This window comes from Salmo salar, chromosome ssa17 (genome assembly GCF_905237065.1).
Source record: "Salmo salar chromosome ssa17, Ssal_v3.1, whole genome shotgun sequence".
Classification (NCBI taxonomy): Eukaryota; Metazoa; Chordata; class Actinopteri; order Salmoniformes; family Salmonidae; genus Salmo; species Salmo salar.
Window position 1 is genome coordinate 24,589,274 of NC_059458.1, and position 27,588 is coordinate 24,616,861.

The 27,588-nt window shown below is 44.4% G+C and overlaps 1 protein-coding gene across 4 annotated transcripts in view; it reads right to left on the reverse strand.

Moving 5' to 3' along the window:
- LOC106575616 (lysine-specific demethylase 6A) overlaps positions 1-27,588 on the reverse strand; it is a 52,857-nt gene that overhangs the window by 6,725 nt on the left and 18,544 nt on the right. Inside the window, exons 3-27 of one of the 4 annotated variants that reach the window (XM_045699151.1) lie at positions 27,352-27,460; positions 26,401-26,450; positions 25,196-25,254; positions 24,273-24,393; positions 23,560-23,614; positions 17,034-17,068; positions 16,337-16,430; positions 15,994-16,219; positions 15,497-15,716; positions 14,490-14,624; positions 12,708-12,839; positions 12,444-12,521; positions 12,228-12,335; positions 11,690-12,061; positions 9,093-9,883; positions 8,762-8,891; positions 8,447-8,552; positions 7,516-7,721; positions 4,343-4,485; positions 4,176-4,250; positions 3,924-4,072; positions 3,277-3,391; positions 2,553-2,740; positions 2,221-2,362; positions 513-639 (exon numbers count right to left, since the gene is read on the reverse strand). In XM_045699151.1, the coding sequence (XP_045555107.1) occupies positions 513-639; positions 2,221-2,362; positions 2,553-2,740; positions 3,277-3,391; positions 3,924-4,072; positions 4,176-4,250; positions 4,343-4,485; positions 7,516-7,721; positions 8,447-8,552; positions 8,762-8,891; positions 9,093-9,883; positions 11,690-12,061; positions 12,228-12,335; positions 12,444-12,521; positions 12,708-12,839; positions 14,490-14,624; positions 15,497-15,716; positions 15,994-16,219; positions 16,337-16,430; positions 17,034-17,068; positions 23,560-23,614; positions 24,273-24,393; positions 25,196-25,254; positions 26,401-26,450; positions 27,352-27,460 (3,966 nt within the window). The remainder of the gene's footprint in view (positions 1-512; positions 640-2,220; positions 2,363-2,552; positions 2,741-3,276; positions 3,392-3,923; positions 4,073-4,175; positions 4,251-4,342; positions 4,486-7,515; positions 7,722-8,446; positions 8,553-8,761; positions 8,892-9,092; positions 9,884-11,689; positions 12,062-12,227; positions 12,336-12,443; positions 12,522-12,707; positions 12,840-14,489; positions 14,625-15,496; positions 15,717-15,993; positions 16,220-16,336; positions 16,431-17,033; positions 17,069-23,559; positions 23,615-24,272; positions 24,394-25,195; positions 25,255-26,400; positions 26,451-27,351; positions 27,461-27,588) is intronic. The other 3 variants (XM_014152228.2, XM_045699152.1, XM_014152229.2) reach the window with 3 other exon arrangements.

Sequence of the window (27,588 nt, forward strand, 5' to 3'; positions counted from 1 at the left end):
ACTCAGTCGTCAACACATAATCCTGTCAGTTACTCATATGATAGTCATGGACTGTAGTCAATTACTCAGTCGTCAACACATAATCCTGTCAATTACTCATATGATAGTCATGGACTGTAGTCAATTACTCAGTCGTCAACACATAATCCTGTCAGTTACTCATATGATAGTCATGGACTGTAGTCATTTACTCAGTCGTCAACACATAATCCTGTCAGTTACTCATATGATAGTCATGGACTGTAGTCATTTACTCAGTCGTCAACACATAATCCTGTCAGTTACTCATATGATAGTCATGGACTGTAGTCAATTACTCAGTCGTCAACACATAATCCTGTCAGTTACTCATATGATAGTCATGGACTGTAGTCATTTACTCAGTCGTCAACCGGAACATTACTGTCAGTTACTCAAAACAAACCTATCAATACTGACAATGTAATGACTGTGTGGGGTAGCAGCTTGGGTAAGGGACTAGGGGTTGAAATGGGCCGGAGCCCCTGACGTACCTCACAGATGGTGCAGTAGTGCGCAGGCTCATCCCTGTTCCTGCTCTGCAGTACTGTCTCCTTCCCTGCTGCGGCTAGAGCCTCCTTCACCGACTGACACTGCTTCAGCGTCCTCAGCAGGCAGTACCTACAGCAAACACACCATCACATTAAAAGAAACTCAGACACCTACACATTTTAAGGTTACGTTTTCCAGCAGCCACATCATCAAAATGCACGTCATCATCCAATCTGAAGCCCTGTCACTCCAGGGATGCAAACTGCTGAGGGCATAAAAAGGTCACTTTTTTTTGGTTGCGCTGAGACATGCAAAAATATCCCTGCTAAGGGGAAATGCAGGTTTTAACTAATTAAACAACAAAATAACATGATCAGTCTCTGTGTAAAATAAAAAGTAGTTAATGTGAACCTAACTCAGAGCAAAATAACGTAAGGAAAGCAATCCAGTGTTATTTGTTGCCTAGACTTTACTGCAAATGACACTCGAAGTCTTGAGGGAAAAAAACAATACACTAATATTGCAGTTAGCCATGACAGCCTTTATAATAGAACGCTTGTGACCACACACACACACACACACACACACCTAAATATTGCACGAGGGGAAAAAACTATGTAGAAATAGAATGAAACAGGCATTCTATTTTTGCTCTAAAATAGTGGCCAGTCTAGTAGACGTCGATCAAGTGCACATTTGTACAAAGATAACGTTCACTGAGTAAAAAATGTAATATTCCCCACTCACACAAAAGTTTTACTGTCAAGTTCAACACAACAAAAGCAATATCTTTGGGCTACACTGCACGTTATTACATTGTACACTTTCTGCCTGTGGACATCTGTTGTACAATGTGCCAGCAGAGCATGATACCCTTTGTTGACATAATTGATCTCTTTCAGGCAGAGAGTACACCTGGCATACCTCTTTTTATCCACTGCAAGGAGTCATATACCAGTTAATACTATAGCGAATTGGTTAGGTTACTAACGTTAGCTCATCTGATGTTGTAACGTTATCTAGCTAGCTATCGGACTTCATTAGGCAGCAAATTTTCAAAACAAACTCAATTATTTGATCAGTTAAGTTGTTGCTCAACATTTTTCTGGCTAGCTAACAGAGAATTCGATCCAGCTACCACAGCAAGATATTTAATCATGCTTACAATTCTTGATCCACCACACTTTCTCCCTCACCTCAAAAACTTTCCAAATACCAGTTGTGTTTCGGTTGCAGCTCATGAAGTACGCTTCATCACCTTCTCACCCCGTCTCCGTGGTCAAACTTCTCACCTGCCTCTTCGTTATCGTTCAGGGATGCGCTACTGTAACTGGCAAACTGCCTTTGCACCCTACTGCTGTCTTTCCAGAGCGCGCACTGATTCTGTAACTAGCAAATTGATCATCTCTTCAGTCGCGTGCTGTGCTGCATTCTGTTGTTATGTGAATGATTGGCTGAGCCTTGGATACAGCCAGTATTGCGCCTATCGCACATCACTTGTTCGCTTACAGCCAGTAGTGATCCAAAGTGCCCCCCCCCCTCTCATCGGATCTACACGAATCACATAGGTCACCTATTTGGCCGAGAGGAAACTAGTTTGCATCCCTGTGTCACTCTCCACCCCTCATGGCAGACTGGACACACAGTTCTAACATGTGGCAGGAGAGATGCTCACAGGGTGAAACTAAACTGTAAAAGATGGTGACTTACTTGATCATCTGGAAGAGCTTGTGGTCAGACACCTTGATGTTGCGGGCCATGTTCCAGGAGAGGTGCACCATGGGTACATGGGACTTGACGCTCTGGAGCTTGTTCCACTCGTAACGCTCCACGGCCAGCTTGTACTGGTGGGCTGTGGATGTTGTGAAATTAATTACAACACTTAACAGGTCCAGAAACAGCTGACAAACTGATTCTGGAGTCAACTATCACTTCAAGAGATAATATCCATGTATGAAATTCTATTCATAAATGTATTTTTTTAATTACTAAGTGTTTTACAGTAACCGAAGGAGCAAGCAAAAGCTGCATCAGAGGCTTACCACTGAGGGGTCCTACGTTCCAGGCGATGTTGTTGCACCAGCCGATGGCCTGGACCCAGTGGACGGTGCCTGTGTTGAGCCACACCAGGTCCCCCGGCCGCTGGATGAACCGGTAGACAGGCACATCTGCCTCATACAGGTCCTCCAGGTTGGGCCACCACGAACCCATCAGGAAGTTGATGTTGTTTCTGATGGAGAGCGAGGGGGAGGAAAAGAGCGAGGGGGAGGAAAAGAGCGAGGGGGAGGAAAAGAGCGAGGGGAAGTATTTATTTTCAGTCTTTTCTCATTTCTGTAAGAGATGTGGAATTAGGACTCGTATTAAAGACCATCTAATTTCAGTCTTTTCTGTCTTCTGGGCCATTCCTTTGTCTGTGTTTAAAATCAGACTAGTTTTGTTGTGGAAGGCCAGAGAGAAGAGATGGGTTAGTTAGATCTCCCTTGTTTCATTAATGCCCTCATTCCTGGATTCAATTCAGCTCCTTTCCTTCCTTTCACTCAATATCTCTCTGAATCACTCCCTTTTCATTCAGACAGTTTGTTCTTCGTGTTCAAAGCGAGGCACAAAAGAAGCCGATCCTCACCTTGACACCCCATCTGACGTCGTTCCTTCTTTTGTATATATCCTTTTCTCTGCTGTTCTCGCAGACCCCCCCCACACATTTCTCATTCACTGACAACATCACTATTGTATAATCACTAGCCTCTATGGTTGTTAGGTCCTTACTTTTCACAGAAGTTGCTCATCACTCCCCAGTAGGGTTCTGGCACAGCAAACCACTCACAGTCCCCAGGGCCGATGTTGATGTTGACAGAGCAGAAGTTATTGTGTTCCTGATGACCTGGACCACAGAGATAAAGCAAGACCGAGTTAGAACTGTATTATGTAACTTTTTGGGCGCCCCCCCCCCACCAAAAAAATAATAAATCACATAGAAATGTTATTTATAGATCTGTCATTCTCATTGAAAGCAAGTCTAGAACGCACTAGATCTGTTATGTGATACATTTCCATGCTTTCCATTCTTAACTTTAGTTTTTGCCTCTTTCGGTTTTGTACACCAGCTTTAAAACAGCTGAAAATACAATATTCTTGGTTACGGAAAATATATTTCACAGCGGTTTAATGATTCTCTACACTGTACTTGCTTGTCTTGGCACAAAGTGAATTAGGCAAACTATTAGAATTTCAACCAGGAAATGGTAGAGGGATTTCTGCATAGTGCATCTTTAACAGTCTGTCTTTGTAAGTAATATATAAAAAAGCACTAGAAGCCACAACAGCTTGTCCTATAAAATTGAATCGCAGTACCGTGCCCTTGCCTAATATGTACAGTGTGTGTGTGCGCGCGTGCGTATAATGTGTCCATCTACCTGGTATTCTGCTGCCGGGGACCTTCATGTAGAGCTGGACAGTGTTCATGCCCAGGATGGTGTGTCCTACGTGGCTGAGCAGATTGCCAGCAGACACCACCCTGGCGAACGCAGGCAGCTTACTCAGCTCCTGCAGCTGTAGCTTCCACCTGGGGGACAAGGAGAAAGGGGGTGTGTTCAGAGGAGGCAATGTGGTTTAGCAAAATTTTCTAACGTGTGACCAATGCCATGTCTGACCACACAAACACGTACTTTCTTTCGTCCGACACGTCGATGTTGGTCCCAAATTTGATGTGCTTTAGGGGACCCCTCCTTTTGCGTGCCGCACTGAACACAGCAGGAAGAAATGATGATTAGAAAAGGTTCAACGGTTGTGAATATATCAGTGAGAAATCCTGACAGGTGTGTGTGTTGCTCACCTCTCTGCTGATGCTGGCTCAGTGTCTGAGGGCTCCTTCAACGCCTTCTTCTCATTCTCCTCCTGAGAGTAAAGAGGATCCCATTCAAAAAGACACCGAGCATTGGGAAACAGGTCTGTGTGTGGGTCAGGGTTTCCGTTAGCCTACAATTGCCGATGAAAAGCCGATGAATAAAACAGTCGCCGGCCAAAATAAATCCCATTACAAAATATTGCCATTTATTTTGATGGAAATACATTTTAACATACTTATCGGTCTGTAGATTATTTGAATAATTTAGTGGAATTAAATTGTCGTGTGGAAGGAAATTTGCAACACAAACATGGAAGAGAGTGAACATGACATAGAGCACGGAGACACAGAGCTCGTACCTAAAAGAGGGTCACCGGTGGTTGCATGGACGTGGTTAGGGTATGAAAAGTCTGACATGGACCAGAAAACCGTCCAACGCAAAATATGCCGCAGGACGGTCGCAAGAATCATGTGAAACAGTACAGAGAGAGTCTATTTCTAAATTGAATTTACAGAAAATGTGCTATATCGTGATATGTATTGTTATCGGAATATGACATTTTGGCCATATTGCCCAGCCCTAATACACGCAATACTATAAAACAATGTTACCAAATGACAGGGATTAATGGTACATTTACTACTGGTGATGGCATATCACTGCAGAGAATGCCAAGACTGTGCACAGCTGTCAAGGCAAAGGGTGGTTACTTAGAAGAATCTCAAATATATTTTGATTTGTTTAACACTTTTTTGGTTACCAAATGATTCCATGTGTGAAAAACCCTTAAATGAGTAGGTGTTGCCAAACTTTTGACTGGTACTGTATGTAATGGGGAATTGATAAAACATTTATTTTAAATATTCATACAATGAAAGCGTAAGATTTGGCGGGAAACAGTCGAGTCATTCTGGAGAGCGACTCGCCTCTATCTTTGCCACACACCCCTCCCCTTCTTCTTGTCTAAACATTAATTTTACTCAACACACATTATCTTCATATTTGAGATGTTTTTTTCTACTGACAGCCACAACTCAGATAGGCTCACGCGTTGCCCACATTACGGGCTTCCCGAATAGGTGATTTGTGATTTGAAACAATCAGATATTTTTGTCAAAATAAGCTAATGATCCTCAATCCCTCTGTGGCCAAGTAATGCTTTCTGGTGAAGTATTTAGAATGACTACAGACAGGTGTAATTATTACATCTACTTCCCTATTGGACCCACCACTATGCCATCTATCTACTGTTCTATTGGTTTTCAGATCAACTTTCTTTAGTTGTCCAGAAGCCAAGGCACCATCCTAGTCATATTAACCTGTTAGGGCTAGGGGGCAGTATTTGCACGGCTGGATAATTTTTTTTACCCGATTTAATCTGGTTACTAATCCTACCCAGTAACTAGAATATGCATATACTTATTATATATGGATAGAAAACACCCTAAAGTTTCTAAAACTGTTTGAATGGTGTCTGTGAGTATAACAGAACTCATTTGGCAGGCAAAACCCTGAGACAGATTCTGACAGGAAGTGGATACCTGATGTGTTGTATTACCTTTAAACCTATGCCATTGAAAAACACAGGGGCTGAGGAATATTTTGGCACTTCCTATTGCTTCCACTAGATGTCACCAGCCTTTACAAAGTGTTTTGAGTCTTCTGGAGGGAGATCTGACCGAACAAGAGCCATGGAACGATGATGGCCCATTAGACACCTGGCGAGCGAGTTCATGTTGGGTACCCTCGTTCCAATACGTTATAAAAGAGAATGCATTCGTCCACCTTGAATATTATTCATGTTCTGGTTAAAAAAGGCCCTAATGATTTATGCTATACAACGTTTGACATGTTTGAACGAACGTAAATATATTTTTCCCCCTCGTTCATGAAGTGAAGTCCAGCGGGCTTAGATCATGTGCTAACAAGACTGAGATTTTTGGACATAAATGATGAGCTTTTTTGAACAAAACTACATTCGTTATGGACCTGTGATACCTGGAAGTGACATCTGATGAAGAGAATCAAAGGTAATGGATTATTTACATAGTATTTTCGATTTTAGATCTTCCCAACATGGCGGCTAGTCTGTATCGCAACGCGTATTTTTCTGGGCGCAGTGCTCAGATTATTGCAAAGTGTGATTTCCCAGTAAGGTTATTTTTAAATCTGGCAAGTTGATTGCGTTCAAGAGATGTAAATCTATAATTCTTTAAATGACAATATAATATTTTACCAATGTTTTCTAATTTTAATTATTTAATTTGTGGTGCTGACTTGAATGCCGGTTATTGGAGGGAAACGATTTCCTGAACATCAACGCCACAGTAAAACGCTGTTTTTGGATATAAATATGAACTTGATAGAACTAAAAATGCATGCATTGTCTAACATAATGTCCTAGGAGTGTCATCTGTTGGAGATTGTAAAAGGTTAGTGCATAATTTTAGCTGATTTTATGGTTTTGGTGACGCCTGTCTTTGAATTGGCACAACATTACACACAACTCTTGTAAATGTACTGTCCTAACATACTCTAAATTTATGCTTTCGCCGTAAAACCTTTTTGAAATCGGAAAACGTGGTTAGATTAAGGAGATGTTTATCTTTCAAAGGGTGTAAAATAGTTGTATGTTTGAAAAATTTGAATTTTGACATTTATTTGGATTCAAATTTGCCGCTCTTGAAATGCACCTGCTGTTGATGGAGTGCACCACGGGTGGGACGCTTGCGTCCCACCTAGCCCATAGAGGTTAACAACCCATCCTAGTTGTTTCCTCTAGATCCCCCCTCTTTCTAAGTTTCTAACAGAGATTTTCATCGGTCACATATGGAACTGCTACCAGGTGACCTGTTTAGAATGGCGTTTCCCAACAAATTGCATTTTGGCAAACGTTTGAAAATGATGTTTTATTGTCAGCTTCATTACAGGAGTTGCATGTTCTGTTAAGCTGCATTACCATAATCTACATGTGATTTCTGTCATTCTGAGCACCGTAGGTGGATACCTTAATGGTCTACGCACCCATTGCATACGGATCCGGTAAATTTACATCTCTCCATTCACGTTCTCCAGCGCCACATTTTCCTAACGGAAACTCTGGGGGTGTGTGTGTATGCATGCATGCATGTATGTATGTATGTATGTATGTCCCTCTAACCCGTAGTGACTCCTGGAAGGAGGCAGCCTGGTACTGGGCGTATTTGGCGATGGTGGTGTGAGCTCGGCCGCTCTCGCAGCGCCACATCTTCTTGGTGCCACTCAGGTCCCAGTTCTCGTCAGCGGGCTGAGACAGCTGGGTACGACACTCAACCAGATGGTCTGGGTTAGCCTCCACTAGGGTCTTAGTAGAGAACAGACCCAGGTCTGAGAGAGGGGGAAAGAGGTAGGACATGGTTATGAAAAAAAGAGCGAGAGTGAACAAGGGGTGGAAGCGGGCACTCACTCAAATAAAGGGCATGGAAACCTGTTAATGCTCAAGCTGCATTGGGGCTTGCATAAGTGCAACATCAAAGTTAATGGTCGGCACCAAGGACTCCTTCATGGGGCATTTCTCAACTGAATTGGTTCAACTCTTGCGTCCTCTCTCGCCTCATTTCGAAAAAGGTCAAAGGTAATTGAGGGGAGGCGGCAAAGGGAGGATTTTAAAGCTCTTCGAAGGAATCAGGTAGGATACTCATAACCATTTATTTATTTAACTAGGCAAGTCAGTTAAGAACAAATTCTTATTTACAATGATGCCCTACCCCGGCCATACCCTAACCCGCTGGGCCCTACGGGACTCCCAATCACGGTCGGTCGTGATCAGCCTGGAATCGAACCAGGGTCTGTAGTGACGCCTCTAGCACTGAGATGCAGTGCCTTAGACCGCTGCGCCACTCGGGAGCAGTTGATGAAAGATGGCTATTGAGGAGGGGAGGACACATCCGTTCACCTACTAACAAATTAACATCTCCTCCACCACTTATCGGTTTCAAGGTCACTGAGGAGAGAGGGTGGTGGAAGGACTTTTGCCCAAATGAGAAAAGGCAAAACCGGGTATTGTAATGACAGTCCTAACCAGCAGGTGGCAGTAGAAATGGTAGACTCACCCAGTTTGAGCGCCCCGGCCAGCCCTCTGATGACAGTGACAGGGTTGGAGGGGTTTGTGCAGAACTGGTGCAGCGGAGGGAAGAAGGCATCCCTCTTATTCTCCAGCTGGGGATCAAATACACAATAACATTTTTTTTTTATAGGACATTCAATATTATTTCAATTGAAAATATATACCTCACGTCTTCAAAACACCACCTTTTGAATGTTGAGTACATATACACTTGTAAGATTCTCATCAGAATCACAACATTGACTAAAACATTCCCCTTTCATTATTATACTATGACAAGAAGTCTTTCTTCCATACTCACATAGATGCTTGGTGTGGGGGGGTTGAGTTTGTCCTTGGGCAGGACTGGGGAGGGAGAAGGGGGCAGGCGAGGAGGGGGACACTTATCCAGCAGGATACTGCTGCTAGACAGACCGTTCTTCCCCAGATTTCTGAAAGAGAGAAAAACAGGGAAAGGAGACAAATAGAGAGAAGGTACAAACAAGATTAGCCTCTTGCTTTTACAGTATAATCTCTGCTCTGACAGTTCCCTCTACCAACAAATGCAATACTACATCTTCCCAAAAGAGGGAGACAATCAAAAAGTTCCTACAGCCCAAGAAGACATGCTAGTGGGTCCCCCCCAGTCTAACCTGCAGGCCTTGAGCACGTCAGTGGAGGAGGGGTAGATGGACACGGAGGAAGAGGATGATGGGGGGGTGCGGGCATGGGGTGGCGTGGGTCTGCGACACGTGGCAGGAGGGTCCGCCTTCAACGGGCTCTGGGAGTCCTCGGAGATGCCCCCCTTGCCGTTGCCATTGACGACGGTGGTGGGGCCGGCTGATGATAATGCGGCGGTGGTGGTGGAGGGGCTGTTGAGGCCGTGCGGGCCCGTCGACTGGCCGGGCTCGGTGGATTTGGGCGAGGGGGTGGCGGTGGACATGGCAGAGATGGGGGAGGAAGCGGCCGAGGAGACAGCCGGGTGGATGTTGTTGATCTTCTTGTGGGGGGCGGAGGTGGTGGGGGTGTGGTCGCCCCCCTTAGGATTGTCTGAGCTGTGGTGAGGGGACCGGTTGCTCGTCCCGCCGTCTCCCGCCGCCGACTGTATGTGATTGGATAAGCTTTCCGCAGCGGCAGTGCTATTGGCCGTCGTCGTCTCCCCAGGCCCCTTTGTTGCCGTGGCTGTGGGGCCGTTGCCGAGGGGCGTGCTCTCTTTGGTAGCAGGGGTGCCGGGTGCTCCACCTGAGGTAGCAGAGTGAGGGGGAGAAGGGGGGGACGGGAGGTGGTTGAGAGCCTGTTGCCGCGGCGATGGGGTGGCGGAATGTCCAACCTGATTGTGGGGCGTCTGGGGGTGCGAGAGGGGGTGGGTTGACCCCCCAGAGGAGGAGAGAGACCCATCCCCATTAGGACCCGCCCAATGTGGAGCGGAACCCTTCTGAAGCCCCTGTAAGGAGACGGGAGCAGGGAGGGAACCCCACCGTTAGATCAGAATAAGGACTGTAGCTAAAGAACATAGTCGGTCTAGTTCTCTTCTCACTAAGGAACATCTGAGATTCCAGAACTAAGGATTTAACTAAGCAAGAACTAGCACAGAGAAGAATAGCAGTTCAGTCAGAGCCTACAGTGGGGGAAAAAAGTATCTGATCCCCTGCTGATTTTGTACATTTGCCCACTGATAAAGAAAGGATCAGTCTATAATTTTAATGGTAGGTTTATTTGAACAGTGAGAGACAGAATAACAACAAACAAATCCAGAAAAATACATGTCTAAAATGTTATAAATTGATTTGCATTTTAATGAGGGAAATAAGTATTTGACCCGCTCTCAATTTCTGGCTCCCAGGTGTCTTTTATATAGGTAACGAGCTGAGATTAGGAGCACACTGTTAAAGGGAGTGCTCCTAACCGCAGCTTGTTAACTGTAAAAAAGACACATGTCCACAGAAGCAATCAATCAGATTCCAAACTCTCCACCATGGCCAAGACCAAAGAGCTCTCCAAGGATGTCAGGGACAAGATTGTAGATCTACACAAGGCTGGAATGGGCTACAAGACCATCGCCAAGCAGCTTGGTGAGAAGGTGACAACATTTGTTGGGATTATTCGCAAATGGAAGAAACACAAAAGAACTGTCAATATCCCTCGGCCTGGAGCTCCATGCAAGATCTCACCTCGTGGAGTTGCAATGATCATGAGAACGGTAAGGAATCAGCCCAGAACTACATGGGAGGATCTTGTCAATGATCTCAAGGCAGCTGGGACCATAGTCACCAAGAAAACAATTGGTAACACACTACGCCGTGAAGGACTGAAATCCTGCAGCGCCCGCAAGGTCCCCCTGCTCAAGAATACATATACATGCCCATCTGAAGTTTGCCAATGAACATCCGAATGATTCAGAGGACAACTGGTGAAAGTGTTGCGGTCAGATGAGACCAAAATGGAGCTCTTTAGCATCAACTCAACTCGCCGTGTTTGGAGGAGGAGGAGGAATGCTGCCTATGACCCCAAGAACACCATCTCCACCGTCAAACATGGAGGTGGAAACATTATGCTTTGGGGGTGTTTTTCTGCTAAGGGGACAGGACAACTTCACTGCATCAAAGGGACGATGGACGGGGCCATGTACCGTCAAATCTTGGGTGAGAATATCCTTCCCTCAGCCAGGCTCATTGAAAATGTGTCGTGGATGGGTATTCCAGCATGACAATGACCCAAAACACACGGCCACGGCAACAAAGGAGTGGCTCAAGAAGAAGCACATTAAGGTCTTGGAGTGGCCTAGCCAGTCTCCAGAAAATCTGTGGAAGGAGCTGAAGGTTCGAGTTGCCAAACGTCAGCCTCGAAACCTTAATGACTTGGAGAAGATCTGCAAAGAGGAGTGGGACAAAATCCCTCCTGAGATGTGTGCAAACCTGGTGGCCAACTACAAGAAACATCTGACCTCTGTGATTGCCAACAAGGGTTTTGCCACCAAGTACTTAGTCATGTTTTGCAGAGGGGTCAAATACTTATTTCCCTCATTAAAATGCAAATCATTTTATAACATTTTTGACATGCGTTTTTCTGGATTTTTGTTGTTGTAATTCTGTCTCTCACTGTTCAAATAAACCTACCATTAAAATTATAGACTGATCATTTCTTTGTAAGTGGGCAAACGTACAAAATCAGCAGGGGATCAAATACTTTTTTCCCCCACTGTATATGAGCTTCACACAGACCTGAATAGAGTGAACAGGTAGAGTCCTACCTGAGTGGAGTTTAGGTGCAGGGCCCGGCGCGCTGTGTCCTGTGATTGGGTGCTTGTGCAGGTGTGAGGTAGTAGTGCGCCGGGCTGCAGGTAAGGCACGTCTCCGTTGGGTCCTGTGGCCGCCACCGGGTCATCATCATTATTATTATTATTATTGCCCACAGAAAGAGTGTCAGAGTGTCCGTGTGGTGTCCCGCCTGCCAGAGGCCCGTTGGCCAGTGGTCCAGGAGGGCAGGGGGGCCGCAACAAGCCCTGAGGGGCCAGGTGGGGCCGGGAGGGGGGCAGACTAGAGTGAGGAGGGGGAAGAGAGTTGGTAGCTGATGGGCCGTTGGGGAGGGAGGGACGCAGCTGTCCAGATGCATTCTGTCTCATCTGTAGAACAGAACGTCAGGGTTTAGTCTTTAATTAACAACAGCACTTTCAGTGGATTAACATGAATTAGTCAATATATTACACTACATTAGAAGAGACATACAGTATACTGCTTGCAGGCCATCAGGTAAACATCTGGGGGTAATAAGCGTGTGTATGTGTGTACCTGCTGCTGGTGCTGCTGCATTAGGTTGAGTTGTGCCTCCAGCTGCTCCAGCATCTGCAGCTGCAGGGGCTTCAGACTGGCCCGGTTACTCCTCAACTGGTCCAGGAGCTGGGAGCACCGAGGATGTACAGATTAGTGTGTGAATGTGTAGAGACGGAATCAGCAGGGGGACGCAGGTGTGAGTGGCAGGGCAGGGTTTGTTAAGTGTGTGTTTACCTGCAGTTTCTGTGGCGACAGGTACCAGTTGGGGACTGGCTGCTGTGCTGAGTTACTAGGCCAGGAATCTGGCTGGCTCTGCAAAAGGAGTGTTTGAGAGTTAGGAGTGAGAGATTCCTCATCTTCAGCCAACCTAAAATATTGAAATGGACGCAAGTGGTATTGTAACATACTGCTCACATGATTTCCTATGCTACCTGATAGACAATCATGTCTGTTCTACAAAAACACATCAGACCTCCATCTGAATATAGTGTAATGTACCTTGGCTGGGCTGGAGGCCCTCCTCCTCTTGGCAGGGCTGGATTGGTCCTCCCCCTGGCCCATAGGGCCCACGTGTGGGGGCAGAGCCTGGCCCGATCCCCCTCCCTCTGAGCTATGCTGGGGCTTACATGCCTACAGAGAGGGAGGGGAGGGGAGGAGAAGGAGGAGGGAGAGTGAAGGGGTTGCAAGGGAGGGCAGTGAAGGGTGTTGAAAACATGATAGAAGGTAAAGTAGTAAGGGAAAGTGCACAGAAAGACAGGTAAATACAGGAGGGATGCAGGAGAGAAGAGAGAAAGGGACAGGAAAGGGTAGATCACAGGCAGAGATGGAGGGATAAAAGGAGAGAGCGATAGAGGACGAGAAGAGGGCCACAGGGAAAATTAAAGGGCAGGTAGCAAGGAGCAGAACGCAAAGTGAAGGATGGAGAGGAAGTGACAGAATAAAGGGATAGGCAGTTAGAGAGGGAGAACAAAAGCAGGAGGGTGATGTTGGGACTTCAAAAGACGTACACATTTCTTCCCTGCATTTTTAACAAACAATATGCAATGATACCCTGAAGATGTTTCCATGACCGGTAGAGTGGAATTTCTCATCACAAACTGTCAATCCTTCCACGTTGACGGAGTCTCATCGCCAACAAAGACGCTTGGCCATACAAAGGCTTTGCCTGATCATACCACAACGCTAAGCCCTTGGCAGTTGCAGCTTTTAAAAACAAAATAATCAAAATGTTAAAAAAGGCAACTCCAGGTGTGAATTGTCATCCTCCATGAAAATGGATTTGTTGAAAACATGGGTTGTGGTCCTAATCAGAACACCTGAACCCATAACAACCTGTTTTTTATGAATACAAGGGAAAGAAAACAAGCCTCACCCGTCTCCTCCCCAAAACTAACATCTGAAGACGGCTTCAGTTTGTATAGTCTGATGCTGAGAATTACATTGTACTCAACGAACAAACACACACACACACACTAGAACTAATGTTGTCTATAATGAAAGTGAATGAATGGTACTGCAACACTAGGGGGCGCCACCAGGTTTCAGAGGCAGCAAGGCACCTGATGACCTCAGGATGAATGAGAGGAAGAATGTCAACCTGGAACTATTCTACTGAGGCACAACCTCACCAATCACAACGACAAACTGACGTTTAAAAAAATAAATATCTTTTTTTAAATATGTATTTTTATAGTGTAAATACACTGGATGTCACAATTAAAATGTATTCTATTTGAATGGAGAAATTAAATGAAACCAATTTAATTTAACCAAATTGGTTCTTTGAGTTGTGAAGCCATGATAACAGATAGTGGTAGACAGTGGGTAGTGAGGTTGGCCTGTGGCTGTGTCAGGGAGTTTGGGGAAGGGAGGAAGGGATTGGGATGGGCAACACTTCCCTTGACCCTGTCAGTCATAACAAAAGCCCTAAGCAGTCATAACAAGAAATTGTGGCAAATCACGTCATAACATTTGCATGTCATGTCTCAAGCCGCTGAATGACTAGTTTGCCAACCATGACTAGATCGCTGCCTTAACAAGCTACACCTAAAAATCACACCAGGTACAGCTATATGAACGACTGTTACCAGGGATTTTTCCAGTCACTGTAATTTTTCCAGATTGTGAGCATAACTTGGTTAAATTGGTTCTTATGACTGCTCTAGGCATCGGTTACTCCACAGGAAGACTCATGGAGAAGCTCCAGGTGATGTGTTGCCCGTTGGCGGTGGTGTGTGTAGAGGGTTGTGTGTGTGGGGGGAGTGGTCTATCTGGTCTCACCTGCGGTGCAGTGTTCAGGCCACCCTGCCTGGAGGTTAGCTCTGCTGGGATTGGTAGACTCCAGGCCTCATCAATAAGAGGAAGCATTTTACTTTTACTCTGTAGACTAGTGACCTGGGGGTTACTCAACTGAGCCTATGGAATGGAAAACGTGTGAAAACAACATTTTAATGACTTAAAATGATCTTGCGATCAAAATGTTATTGTCTTGTTACGGTCGCTCTCATGTAGCCGGTTAGCTACTAGCTTGGCATATCAGCGGTCCCATCTGTTAGTGAGAATCGAATATGTTTGCCCGTTATGGTCTTTAGTAGAGAGGTCAACCAAACAGGGAAGTCATGTTGGGGGTCATATGTGCACTTTGAATGAATTTACACAACACATAATCATTAAAACAAACCATCACGTTGTCTTAATGCCAGGGAATTATGCTCAAAATACTGGTGACTGGAGAATGTTCCCTCATTCATACATACAGATGAATGCGGGGTAATGTTTTTACATCAAAATGGACAAGACACATGGGGTATGGGACTGGAGGAGCCAGGTTCCACAGTGAACACACACAGATTTGCCTTCTGGTATTCAGAAAATGGTTTCCACAATCTGTAGTTCAGAATAGTCAAGTTTGAGTAGCCCAGCAGCTCAGATCATAGGTCTCTCCAGCAGTGGGATTCAAAGTGGGTCTTCAGACCTCTCCCATCCTCTTACCCAGTCCAAAATCAACTCTTAGCCCCTGAACACCCATTTTAGTTCTGAAAGGATGGGAGCAAACATGGTGATAACTCAACCTAGTCAACAAAAGGGCTAGATTAAACCATTCCCACTTTGCTGACACGTGTCCAAATTCTTTCAAATCTCCAACAGGTGAAGAAGAAAAAAAAAGCACCCAACCAGTGGTCAGTGAACTCAGGAGTACCCCCTCCCCTAACCATCTAAGCGGTAGGGAGCTAGGGGTTGATTTGGGACTGAACACCTCCCTCCCGAGTCTCTCCCTCTCTCCTCACCTGCAGGCATTTGATGCGTTGTGTGAGCGCGGTGGCGTTGGAGCAGGCCTTGCTGCGCATGGCGTTGATGTAGCACTTGATGGCATCATGCGGCTGGCTGCAGGACTCGTAGAGCGTGCCCAGGTCCATCCAGGCGGCAGCGTGGCCGTGGTCCAGCTGCACTGCACAGATGTACGCCTGCAGAGCATCCATGGGCTGGTTCTGTTGCTGGTACAGAACACTAATGGAGAGGAAATGATTGAGGAGAGGGGGACATGGAGAAAAAGGGGTGGGGAGAGGGTTGAATATTGAAAAAGAGGGGGAGAAAGGGGTGGAGAAGGTTAAATAGGGGTAGAGAGGACAGAGCAGTGAGAGGTGGAGGGTTAAATACAGAAAACGAGTAGAGGACACAGCAGTGAGGGGTGAAAAGGGTTAAAGAGAGTGGAGTGACAAAGGAGGGAGAGATATGGGCAAAACAAAGAGGGATCGAGAGAGAAGACGTACGGTCTAATGCGTACCCTATTGAACACCAAGTGTCTGCACTGGCTTCTGATTTGTCTATGGACTGCCTGTAGGAGACAAACGCATCCTGGACCTTGCCAATACTGGAGTAGCACCTGCCCAGGAAGTACCAGGACTGTCCCGAGTTGGGGTCTGCCTCCAGTGATTTCTGCAGACACTGGATGGCATAGCTGTCCTTGTTGGCTCGGTCTCCCAGCTGCTCCACTGTGTGGTGCATCCAGCCTAGTAGAGGGGGAGGGGAGGACACAGAACAATAGGTCAACCTTCCCATCACCTCATCCATCCATTTATTCAGTGCCAGACCCAGTCATTCTTTTCACCAGCTGTGTGTGGTCTTACCTAGCTGCTGCAGGGTAGTGGCCTTCACCTGTGCTGGGAGATTCTCCGTCTGCAGAAGGCTCTCGTACGCCTCCTTAGCAGCCCGGTATCTCTTCTGCAGAAAACGGGAGAACGAGAGCGAGGGAAGGAGGGGGGAAAAAAAGGAGGGTGAGAATAACAAATGACGTGCCATATTTGACAGATTAAGCAGTGTCCCTCCCTAGCCTGCACCAAGACATTTTACTCCCAACAGACTGCTGGATGAAATGACTCTGCTGCAGCAACGTCCTACTGACACAGCAGAACACTGACTGACCCACAGCTCTGCACTCCTGTGGTGCTACTGCAGTCAGTCAGCCAACATGGTCCGATTATTAAGAGCTGCTGCTTAAGCCAAAGCAGTGTGAAAGACGAATCACACGGGCATACGAGAGAGATAGGGACTCATGTTACCATGGCAACCACACGGAACTGGCCGAGAGGGAAACCCATCCATTTTCTATGATGCGTGGTCATTTGATCACAACACAAGGCTCTCTCGGATCAATTAGCCTAGCTGCTAAAACGCTAGCTAACATAGAATAGTTGTATAGTTCATATTTTAGGGTAAGTGTAACTTATTCTTGAACAACGTTGTTGAATACTTACTGAAAAGGAAAGCACGTAGATACAGTACAAACACAATTCAATGAGATGAGAGGAAAAAGACAAGGCTTACCTGAATCTCATACAAATGGGCAATGTGGAACTGAACTGAGGAAGAGGACAAAAAAAAAAATATATATACAAATTGTTGGCTACTTCAGAGAGAAATTCCAACATTCAGCATCAAAATTCTGGTCAAAATGGAACGACTCCAGTAAACAGAGAAATTATAGCAGTTAATCCACTGAGTTGAACAGATGAGCTGCTAGGCTGTCTCCTCTGGTGGCAGCAGGTTGACTTGTCTGTAGAGCAGTGCTGTGTGTCTCTGAGCAGAGTGAATGAGCCCAACCAGACTGATACACAGAGGTGAGACTGCCCTTGATGTACCCGTGTGTGTGAGAAAGACCGAGAGAGGGTGTGTGTGTGTAACAGAGATAGAAAGGATGCGTGTGAGAGAGAAAGAGAGGGAGGATGTGTTTGTCCGTGTGCCTGATTAGAAACACTCCAGCGGGACGGGTATTGGGGTCTCCTAGGTAACAGGTTCCAGGCAATAGGAGCCAGTAGAGGGGGAGAAAGCCGAATGAAATAACAATAATAATATCATGCAGTGTAATGTATTCGGTATGCTAGATAAACCCTACCACACCACCTCCTTTCACTCTGATCAAATACATTGTTACACGGAACCCCCTACACCAAACGCAATCACAACACGCAGGGAAAAATATCAAAACAAACTCTGAACCAATTACATTAATTTGGGGACAGGTCGAAAAACATTAAACATGTATGGCAATTTAGCTTGCACTTGCTAGCTAATTTGTCCTATTTAGCTAGCTTGCTTTTGCTAGCTAATTTGTCCTGGGATATAAACATTGAGTTGTTATTTTATCTGAAATGCACAAGATCCTCTACTCCGACAATTAATCCACACATAAAATGGCCAACTGAATTGTTTCTAGGCATCCTTCCAGGCTTTTTCATCTATGAACTTAAATGGTGATTGGCATCTACACTTTCATAGTATTACCACGACAACCGGCAAAACATTGTCTTTCAATCACCCATGTGGGTATAACCAATGAGGAGATGGCACGTGGGTAGCTGCTTGTATAAACCAATGAGGAGATGAGAGGCAGGACTTGCAGCGCGATCTGCGTCAGAAATAGGAATGACTTATTTTAGCCCTTGGCAACGCAAACGCTCGTTGGCGCGCACGAGCAGTGTGGGTACAATAATTGAATAACATGGATTTCTAAATGTATTTTGCGACGCTCGCGCATTCGACGAGTCCGGTCTGGTCAGCATGTTACAGTTGTTAGGTTAGCTACAGTGCCTTCTGAAAGTATTCACACTCCTTGACTTTTTCCACATTTTGTTGCATTACAGCCCAAATTTAAAATAGATTAAATTGAGATGTGTTGTCACTGGCCTACACGTCACGTGGCGGCAGGTAGCCTAGTGGTTAGAGCGTTGGACTAGTAACCGAAAGGTTGCAAGATCGAATCCCTGAGCTGACAAGGTAAAAAAGCTGTTGTTCCGCCCCTGAACAAGGCAGTTAACCCACTGTTCCTAGGCAGTCATTGTAAATAAGAATTTGTTCTTAACTGACTTACCTAGTTAAAAGGTAAAAAAATAAACAAAAGTCTATATCAGTTTCAACAAATTAATTTTAAAAATGGCACTTGTTTCTTTATTGCCTGAATATACGAGGCAACTTAGCAATTAGAATTCGTTATCAGTAGGGACGCACAATATATCAGTGAACATATCGGAATCGGACGATATTAGCTAAAAATGCCAACGTCGGCATCAGCCCGATGTCTAGTTTAACACCGATGTGCAAAACCGATGTCAAAGCTGACGTGCATACCTATATAATGTAGGTACAGGACGTAATGATGCCAAGTAAAATTTTGCACGACACACGCAACACAGCATTCCTAACCTAGCCCACAATGTCTGCTGTGTGGATCGAGCAGTCAACAAGTTGAGTAGTCATTTGAAAGAGTAAGAACATTTCAGCGATACAACTCAAAGGCGAAATCCAATTCATTGCCCTTGACAATCAACCGTTCTCTGTCGTGGGTGATGTTGGCTTTCGCGACTGGTCGAGCACCGGTACACACTACCAAGTGCGCCATTTTTCAGATGTTTACCTACCGGAGTTACACAGTAATAGCATCACTGCTATTAGCTTGACGACATACTACAGAACGCCGTTTGGGTCTTGGCGTGTCAAAAAAGATGTACGTCAAATAACACTGACGCATTAAATACGTTTTTAATTTGACATGTCAAATAACAGTTCTATTATAGAATGTTGTGTTGTGAATTTACACGTGCAATCCAAGTGCCACCACTACTATCAGTGTCAAAGCTGTACAAAAAAGCAATCACCGGCCACGAACGATGTGTTTACAATACCCCTTTGATAAGAAAGTATTATTTGTTCGACCGCAACTTTTGGGGTAGCTAGCTAGCACCAATACAACCAGCCTGAAAACAATGACCAGTAGAAACTGCAGTCATTTTTACTATTCTTAGCAATGATTTAAGAATCCTTGTAAGTAGTAGCTAGGTAGGCACTTGTTGTTCGCCTATTGAAATTGAACTTCAGTTCATGAAAATAAATAGCTAGCCAGCTACTTAACCCTGTTGCCCAAAGCTAACGTTATAAGCAGCCAGCTAGCATCTGGCATTTGAGCCTCGACCAGATCGATTTGTGTTGTGAAGCTAGCCACAATAAGAATTAGGCACAATAGTGTAATTTGCAGTTTGCCTTCAAAATAAAAGTACATCTTCGAAAGTGATGTAGAAGGTTACAATTGGTGGAATCATGACATATTTATACTAGATAATGTTAAACAACGTTGGAATGTGAAGCAATGAAATGCAGTATCAGTCTACTCAGTGACACCCACAGAACACAACTGTGAAGAGTTAACGCAAACATTGGCGTTGTAGCTCTTATCGTGGGACTGTGACTGAAATCACCTCCCCAGTCAGCCTATTGTGTGTATTGACATACATATTGCACTGTACAGCTTTACCTAAGGATTGGGGATCAATGAAATGGTATAGCAGTCTACCCAAGATATTTTTCCCCAACGTCCTCCATCAGACTCCAAAACATCCACGCAGTTTTGTTTTCCCTCGGGAATAGTGTTCAATACACGTAGGTTGACAAAATGTGGCTCAATTCACAGTTGTTTCAGAGTCCCGCAATAAGACCTAAGATGCTAATGTTCTCTGGGTATCACTGAGTAGACTGATACCACGTCATTTATCCACAATCCATAGGTAAAGCCGTACAGTGAAATAAGTATGCCCCCAATGCAATTCTAAAGTATAATACATCCAGTGTGATTTCAAATCAACAAGTTGATTTTATACAACATTCCAACCTCATTTAGCATGATCTATTAAATGATGGCATAATTCCACTATTTGACAGTGATGCAAATGAATACAATGACATACTTTAACTGCAAAGTCCACTATTGTTGCTAATCTTTATTGTGGCTAGCTTCACATAGATGGGTTCAACCACCATTAATCAAATAAGAACTGTCTTATAAATTAGGGTTAGTTTAGATGACACCTAGCTATATAGTTAGCTAGTTAACTATAGCTACTAAAACAGCTGTCGTTTTGGGTAAGAACATTGTTTGCATCCATGAGCTAGCTAGCTTTTTATTTTATTTTATGACCAGCACTGTAGGTGCACGAGAGAACATTACCAGCATAATAACATACGTAGACGAATCATTGTGACATATGAAATACGAGTGAGTGTAATCAATGTGTAATAACTGCGTTAAATTATTTTATGACGTGCAGTCATATTCAGGTCCTGATTGGTCAACAAGCTTATTTGACACGTCAAATAGTGTCATTTGACAGGTCAAATACTGTTATTTGACGTGTATCTTTTTTGACACGCAAAGACCCAAACGGCGTTCAATAGAAATCCTAGTTGAGAATGAAACAGCACAGCAAGTAAGTGAAAGAAATAGGTTTACATTATGTTTTACTGGTAATGGGGACATACGTAAATGCCAACAAAATAAAGTTTTGGTCAGTGTGTGTGTGTGTGTGTATAACCTTTACTTAACCAGGCAAGTCAGTTAAGAACAAATTCTTATTTAGATTGACAGCCTAACCCGGGCCAATTGTGCGCTGCCCTATGGGACTCCCAATCACGGCCGGATGTGATACAGCCTGGATTCAAACCAGGGATTGTATTGACGCCTCTTGCACTGAAATGCAGTGCTTTACACCGCTGCGTCCGTGTGATTGGGAGTCCCATAGGGCGAAGCACAATTGGCCCAGTGTCGTCCGGGACATCATAAATAATTTGTTCTTAACTGACTTGCCTAGTTAAATAAAAAGGTTACCCACACATACACCACACTGACCAAAAAGTTAATTTGTCAGCATTTACGTATGTCCCCATTACCAGTAAATCAATCCAAACCTATTTCTTTCACTTACTTGCTGTGCTGTTCCGTTGTTCAGTCGTTTCATTCTCAACCAGGATTTCTATGGAACGCCGTTTAGGTCTTTGCATGTCAAATAAGCTTGTTGACCAATCAGGACCTGAATATGACTGCACGTCATACAATAATTTAACGTGTTCATCATTTTTTTACGTAGTCATTATACCATCACTCGTATTTCATTTGTTTACAACGATGCATTGATACGTATGCTATGATGCTGGAAAAGATGTCTTTACCAGTGCTGGTCATAAAAAAAGGTTGCTAGCTTGCTAACAAAGTCCTTCCCCAAAAACATAGCAAAACGACATTCCATTCAGTAGCTATAGTTACCTAGCTATATAGTTAGCTAGCTGTCATCATCTAAAATAACCCTAACTTATAAGACAGTTCTTATTTGATTAAATGGTCGGACCCATCTATGTGAAGCTAGCCACAATAAGGATCAGCCACAAGTGGCCTTTGCGGTTAGCCGTCAAAATAAAAGTAGGGCATAATTATACTCTGTATTCATTTGCATCACTGTCAAACTTTTATTTTGAAGGCAAACCTCAAATTCCACTATTGTGCCCAATCCTTATTGTGGCTAGCTTCACAACACATAACTCAGTCCAGTCGAGCCTCAAAAGCCAGCACTCCTGCGTTGTCTTGGCTGTGTGCTTAGGGTCATTTTCCTGTTGGAAGGTGAACCTTCGCCCATCTGAGGTCCTGAGCACTCTGGAGCAGGTTTTCATCAAGGATCTCTCTGTACCTTGCTCCGTTCAGCTTTCCTTCAATCTTGACTAGTCTCCCAGTCCCTGCCACTGAAAAACATCCCCACAGCATGATGCTGCCTCCACCCTGCTTCACCGTATGGATGGTGCCAGGTTTCCTCCAGACGTGACACTTGGCATTCAGGCCAAATAGTTCAATCTTTGTTTCATCAGACCAGATAATCTTGTTTCCTCATGGTCAGAGTACTTTAGGTGCCTTTTGGCAAACTCCAAGCGGGCTGTCATGTGCCTTTTACTGAGTGGCTTCCATCTGGCCACTACCATAAAAGGCCTGATTGGTGGAGTGCTGCAGAGATGGTTGTCCTTTTGGAAGGTTCTCCCATCTCCACAGAGGAACTCTTGAGCTCTGTCAGAGTAACCATCGGGTTCCTGGTCACCTCCCTGACCAAGGCCCTTCTCCCCCGCTTAGTTTGGCCAGGCAGCCAGCTCTATGAAGAGTCTTGGTGGTTCCAAACTTCTTCCATTTAAGAATGGAGGCCACCGTGTTCTTGGGGACCTTCAATGCTGCAGAAATGTTTTGGAACCTTTCCCCAGATCTGTGCCGAAACACAATCCTGTCTCTGAGCTCTACGGACAATTCCTTTGACCTCATGGCTTGGTTTTTGCTCTGACATACACTGTCAACTGTGGGACCTTATATAGACGTGTCTTTCCAAATCATATCCAATCAATTGAATTTACCAAAGGTGGACTCCAATCAAGTTGTAGAAACATCTCAAGGATGATAAATGAAAACAGGATGCACCTGAGCTCAAATTCAAGTCTCAAAGCAAAGAGTCTGAATACTTATGTAAATAAGGTATTTAAGTTTTTTTTTTTTAATACATTTGCAAAAATGTTAAACCTGTTTTCACTTTGTTATTATTGGGTATTGTGTGTAGATGAGGAATTTGTTTTATTTAATCAATTTTAGAATAAGGCTGTAACGTAACAAAAAAGTGGAAGTCAAGAGGTTTGAATACTTTCTGAATGGACTATGTTTTTAATAGGCATTTATTGCTGTAGGCGAACACAGCATACGTGTTTAGAGGGAGCGGTCGGTACGCAATTGAGTGAGAGACACACATTAACGTTGTCTTCAAGACAAACATTTCACAAAATAGTTTTACAGTATATATATATATATTTTTTTTACATCAGTTTGAGTACTCCATTAAGCATGCCCATCCCTACTCTCAATCAACATAGTTAGCCAATTTGTCCAGTACATTTCTGTAGTTAAATCTCGAATGAACATCAACATGCGTTTAAACATGCATATTTAAAAAAGACAAGAAGAAAAAGAAACTTGCATTACCGAATTAGCTTTATTCACACTACTTACTTTCAGCTTTGGACAAAGTGCAGGGGTTGGAGTCAATCAAAGCCAGCTGGAAATGCTGTTGACAGAACAGAATATCAAGGTATTAACATCCACTGAAAGACAAGAAATACACAGAAACAAAAGAACAATGCAAAAGGTAATTCCTTTACATGAATCCCCATGCACTGAGATGCTCCTTTTCCCTGACTGTCAGACAAGGAAATCAATTCTTCAGCAAGCTGCCTCTCTCCTTGCTCACTTTCTGCACTGCAATTAGAGAGCAGGAGAGAACGAACAAGGGAGAGGGCAACTGATGAAGAGATTGCACACTGCAAGTCCTCTTTACAGTCCCCCATTGATTTTGTGTGTCAGTCTCACTCAGATATCAAAAATTGCAAACATCTCTCTCCGCCCAATGGCAAAATGAATAGAATTTCATGAAATGAACTACTTTGTGCGTAGGATCCCCAAAAGGCCAGGGCTGTCTCTGACTGCATGTGTGGGTAAGGATGTGGGTACACAGACCCGCGAGCCACTGAGACCCCCATAATGAGTTCAGATTTTTGGTGGCCCCCACCCCCATCAGTGGCCCATCCCTGATCAGTAGAATAAGGTGCCAACCTATAAATTTTAAAAAACAAAAACATTCTACACTAATGTTCCTCCCTGGATGTCCTAACTGTGGGAAATGTTGTGGTGGCTCCACTGGTGGAGGAGAGAGGCAGGCAGAGTACCTTTAGACTTGACTCGTAGTCGGTGTTGACCTTAAACATGAGGCCGAGTCGCAGGTGGATCTCCTTGGCTCGTGAGAAACTGGGGTCGATGTAGAGCACCTCCTGGAAAGCTTTTATCGCCCTGGGGGAGGAGAAGAGATGGAGAGAGAGGGAAAGAGACAGAAAGAGAGGGAGAGAAACACACAGAGTGAGTGAAAGAGATAAGTATATTCCAAGTTAGAAATGGGAGACGCCACTCAGAGAAGATGAAGAGTCAGCGCTGCAGTGTTGAACAGAGACCACAGCCCTCCAGACGAGAGAATATCACGTGATTAAAACTGGACATCTTCATGGTTTCTTCACAACATGATTAAAACTGGACATCTTCATGGTTTCTTCACAACATGATTAAAACTGGACATCTTCATGGTTTCTTCACAACATGATTAAAACTGGACATCTTCATGGTTTCTTCACAACATGATTAAAACTGGACATCTTCATGGTTTCTTCACAACATGATTAAAACTGGACATCTTCATGGTTTCTTCACAACATGATTAAAACTGGACATCTTCATGGTTTCTTCACAACATGATTAAAACTGGACATCTTCATGGTTTCTTCACAACATGATTAAAACTGGACATCTTCATGGTTTCTTCACAACATCATTAAAACTGGACCTCATGGTTTCTTCACAACTAGCTCCCTATTCACTACATTATGCACTACTGTCCACCAGGGCCCGTAGGGGTCATGGTCAAAACTAGTGCACTATAAAATGAAACAGGGTGCCATGTGGGACGCAACTGGTGACGGCGTCACCATGGAAACCATAAACATCTCTTTCCCATGCACACACACACACACACACAGACAACAGTTATAATACCATCATAATCTAGTCCTCCATACTTAGGTTGTATAAGACAACTACTCACCACTGAAATGCGTTGTAATGGAAGTAGACCATGCCCAGGCCATATAGGAAGGCAGCATTCTGGAAGAGGCAGATGCACACGGAGCACCATTAAGACTAATTAGTTACAGGCCACACACACGCCTACACATAAAACAATGCTTTCAAAATGGCAGCAGCCCAGACATGTCGTCTGCATAGGAGCCCTTCCAGAAACCCACTCTGCAAGGCGTCTGTCTTAATCTGTCGTCATTAGGTATGGACCATTCATTTTAACCACAAGCAATAGAAGTCTTTCTTTGTGCAATGACTGGTTACTGCGCTACAGATGCCTTTTGGGGATCGTCTCTGCTGGCCGACGCTCAAACGGAATCACCATGTAGGCCTACCAAATGCTCACATCTCACCACAGATTTCTCGACTCAAACAGAAAACGGCAGAGAATGAGTCTAATCTGAAAGCCACAACCCACAGCGTGCCTCCAGACAAACCCCTGAATCATAACCACACACACTTCCTGTGTCTGGTTGGTCGGCCGGTGCGATGTGAATGGGTTAATCTATTCCTTGGCAGGTTGAGGATGAACATGAGCAGAATACAATCTGCAGTAGAAGTAGAATGGAGACATTACTACTATAAGAGCTCCACAGATAGGAGTGTGTGTGTGTGAGTAAAGGTGTCCGCATGCTTCCCCATCACAAACTGTTGGGAACAGTTCGTTCATATATTATGATGACATTTTGTGACGTGTTTGTTCATTGTGATCTTTGGCAATGGTGTTTCAGCTATTTGTGCACGCTACATTTTTTCTCGAGGCAAGCTGAAGTTGAGGCAAAGTCTACGCCTCTTCGTCCGTCTTTGGTCAATTGTAGGGATTCTTCAATTAAGTGTTTGTCATCAAGGATAGACTCGTTTTCATGCACATTTCACTTGAGAAACACCGCACCAAACATCTTAGATGTAAATTACATGACTAAGAACTGAGAAAAACAAAAATTAAATGAAAGACCTTGAGTTAGCTTAATTCTGACTATTTTGAGGAAGTGTATACTGGCTACTGCGTCTAAAGAGGGACAAACAGAGCTATTGTCGCCTTCTCTATTTTTTCCAAGCGAAGGTCTTTTAAGGGAGTTTGTGAGCACATTTGTTCAGTTTGAATAGGTGCCAGCCGAAACCAAAGCATGCGGAAGCATTCAGAGTGTGTGTCCGTCAGTAGTATTTTCTCACCTTCCAGTAGTCGGACTGTAAGCTGTAGTACCTCTGGTATGCTGATAATGCTGTGAAAGAAGAGGGATATTAAATACCAGACATACCAGAAGGTTAACACCAACTAACTTTCCTATAAGACCAGCTTTGTTTTCAGCAATGCCAACTTGGGGTCAACTGCATCTAACTGAAATTAAGTTTAAGTTTAATAAAGCTTTAAAAATAACAAATAAAAGGGAGCGATGATATGGTGCTTGGTCCTCCCACTATGACTTGAGAAACCATGCAGTTTATTAGGCTACAGATGTAATAACCCACTGGGCACACACTGGTTGACTCAACGTTGTTTCCACATTTCAATGAAACGACATTGAACCAATGTGGAATAGACATCTGTGCCCAGTGGGAACTCCAGATGCACTTTCAGCACCCTGTGAAGTTCACGGTGATCTTCATGTTCTGTTACAATACATTTCAAGGGGCTTGATCGATGCATGACTGCCGTTTGACAAATATTCTCACAATAATCTCATTGGGTAGACTAGCCTACCTGCCAGCTGTTGGCTGGAGCCCATGTGCCAAGACCAGAGTAGACACTTGTGTTGCACGCTATACTGAAACTTCTGGACTTTTTCCAATACTACAACATGAAAAACGGTTCGGAACTATCATTTTTGTTACCGTTGGTACTTCTGTCAAATGTGTCTCACGGTTCAACAGTCCATCAGTGCAGCCGATGTCCACCTTATTAAAGTGTGAAAGCACCCTGCCTGCTCCACTTGACTTTAGGCTGCACTGGGAGTCTGGACGGCATCATGTTAGCTCCCCACTGATGCTGCACAGAAGTTAATACACTTGAATAATGCCACACGGCATGTAGAAATGTTGACTTAATGTTCGCAAAACAAAGTCCACATAGGGGGGGAGAGGGAGTGAGCGAGGGGGGAGAGAGCAAGAGGGGCGTCATCTCACCTTTAGCGTAATCCTCCAGGAGGAGGTTGAAGTGGCCTAGCTGGCAGAATAACTCTGGCTCCACTTTTCCTTCAGCCTTCAAGATGAGAGAATCGTAGGAACGAACGGCCTGGGGACAAATACAGCAAGAAGAAACTCAGCATGAACACAGAGAGCAGTGTCTCTTACCAGGAAGTCTCACATGGGACGCGTCACAAACGGCCCTCTATTCCCTACATAGTGCACTAATTTTGACCG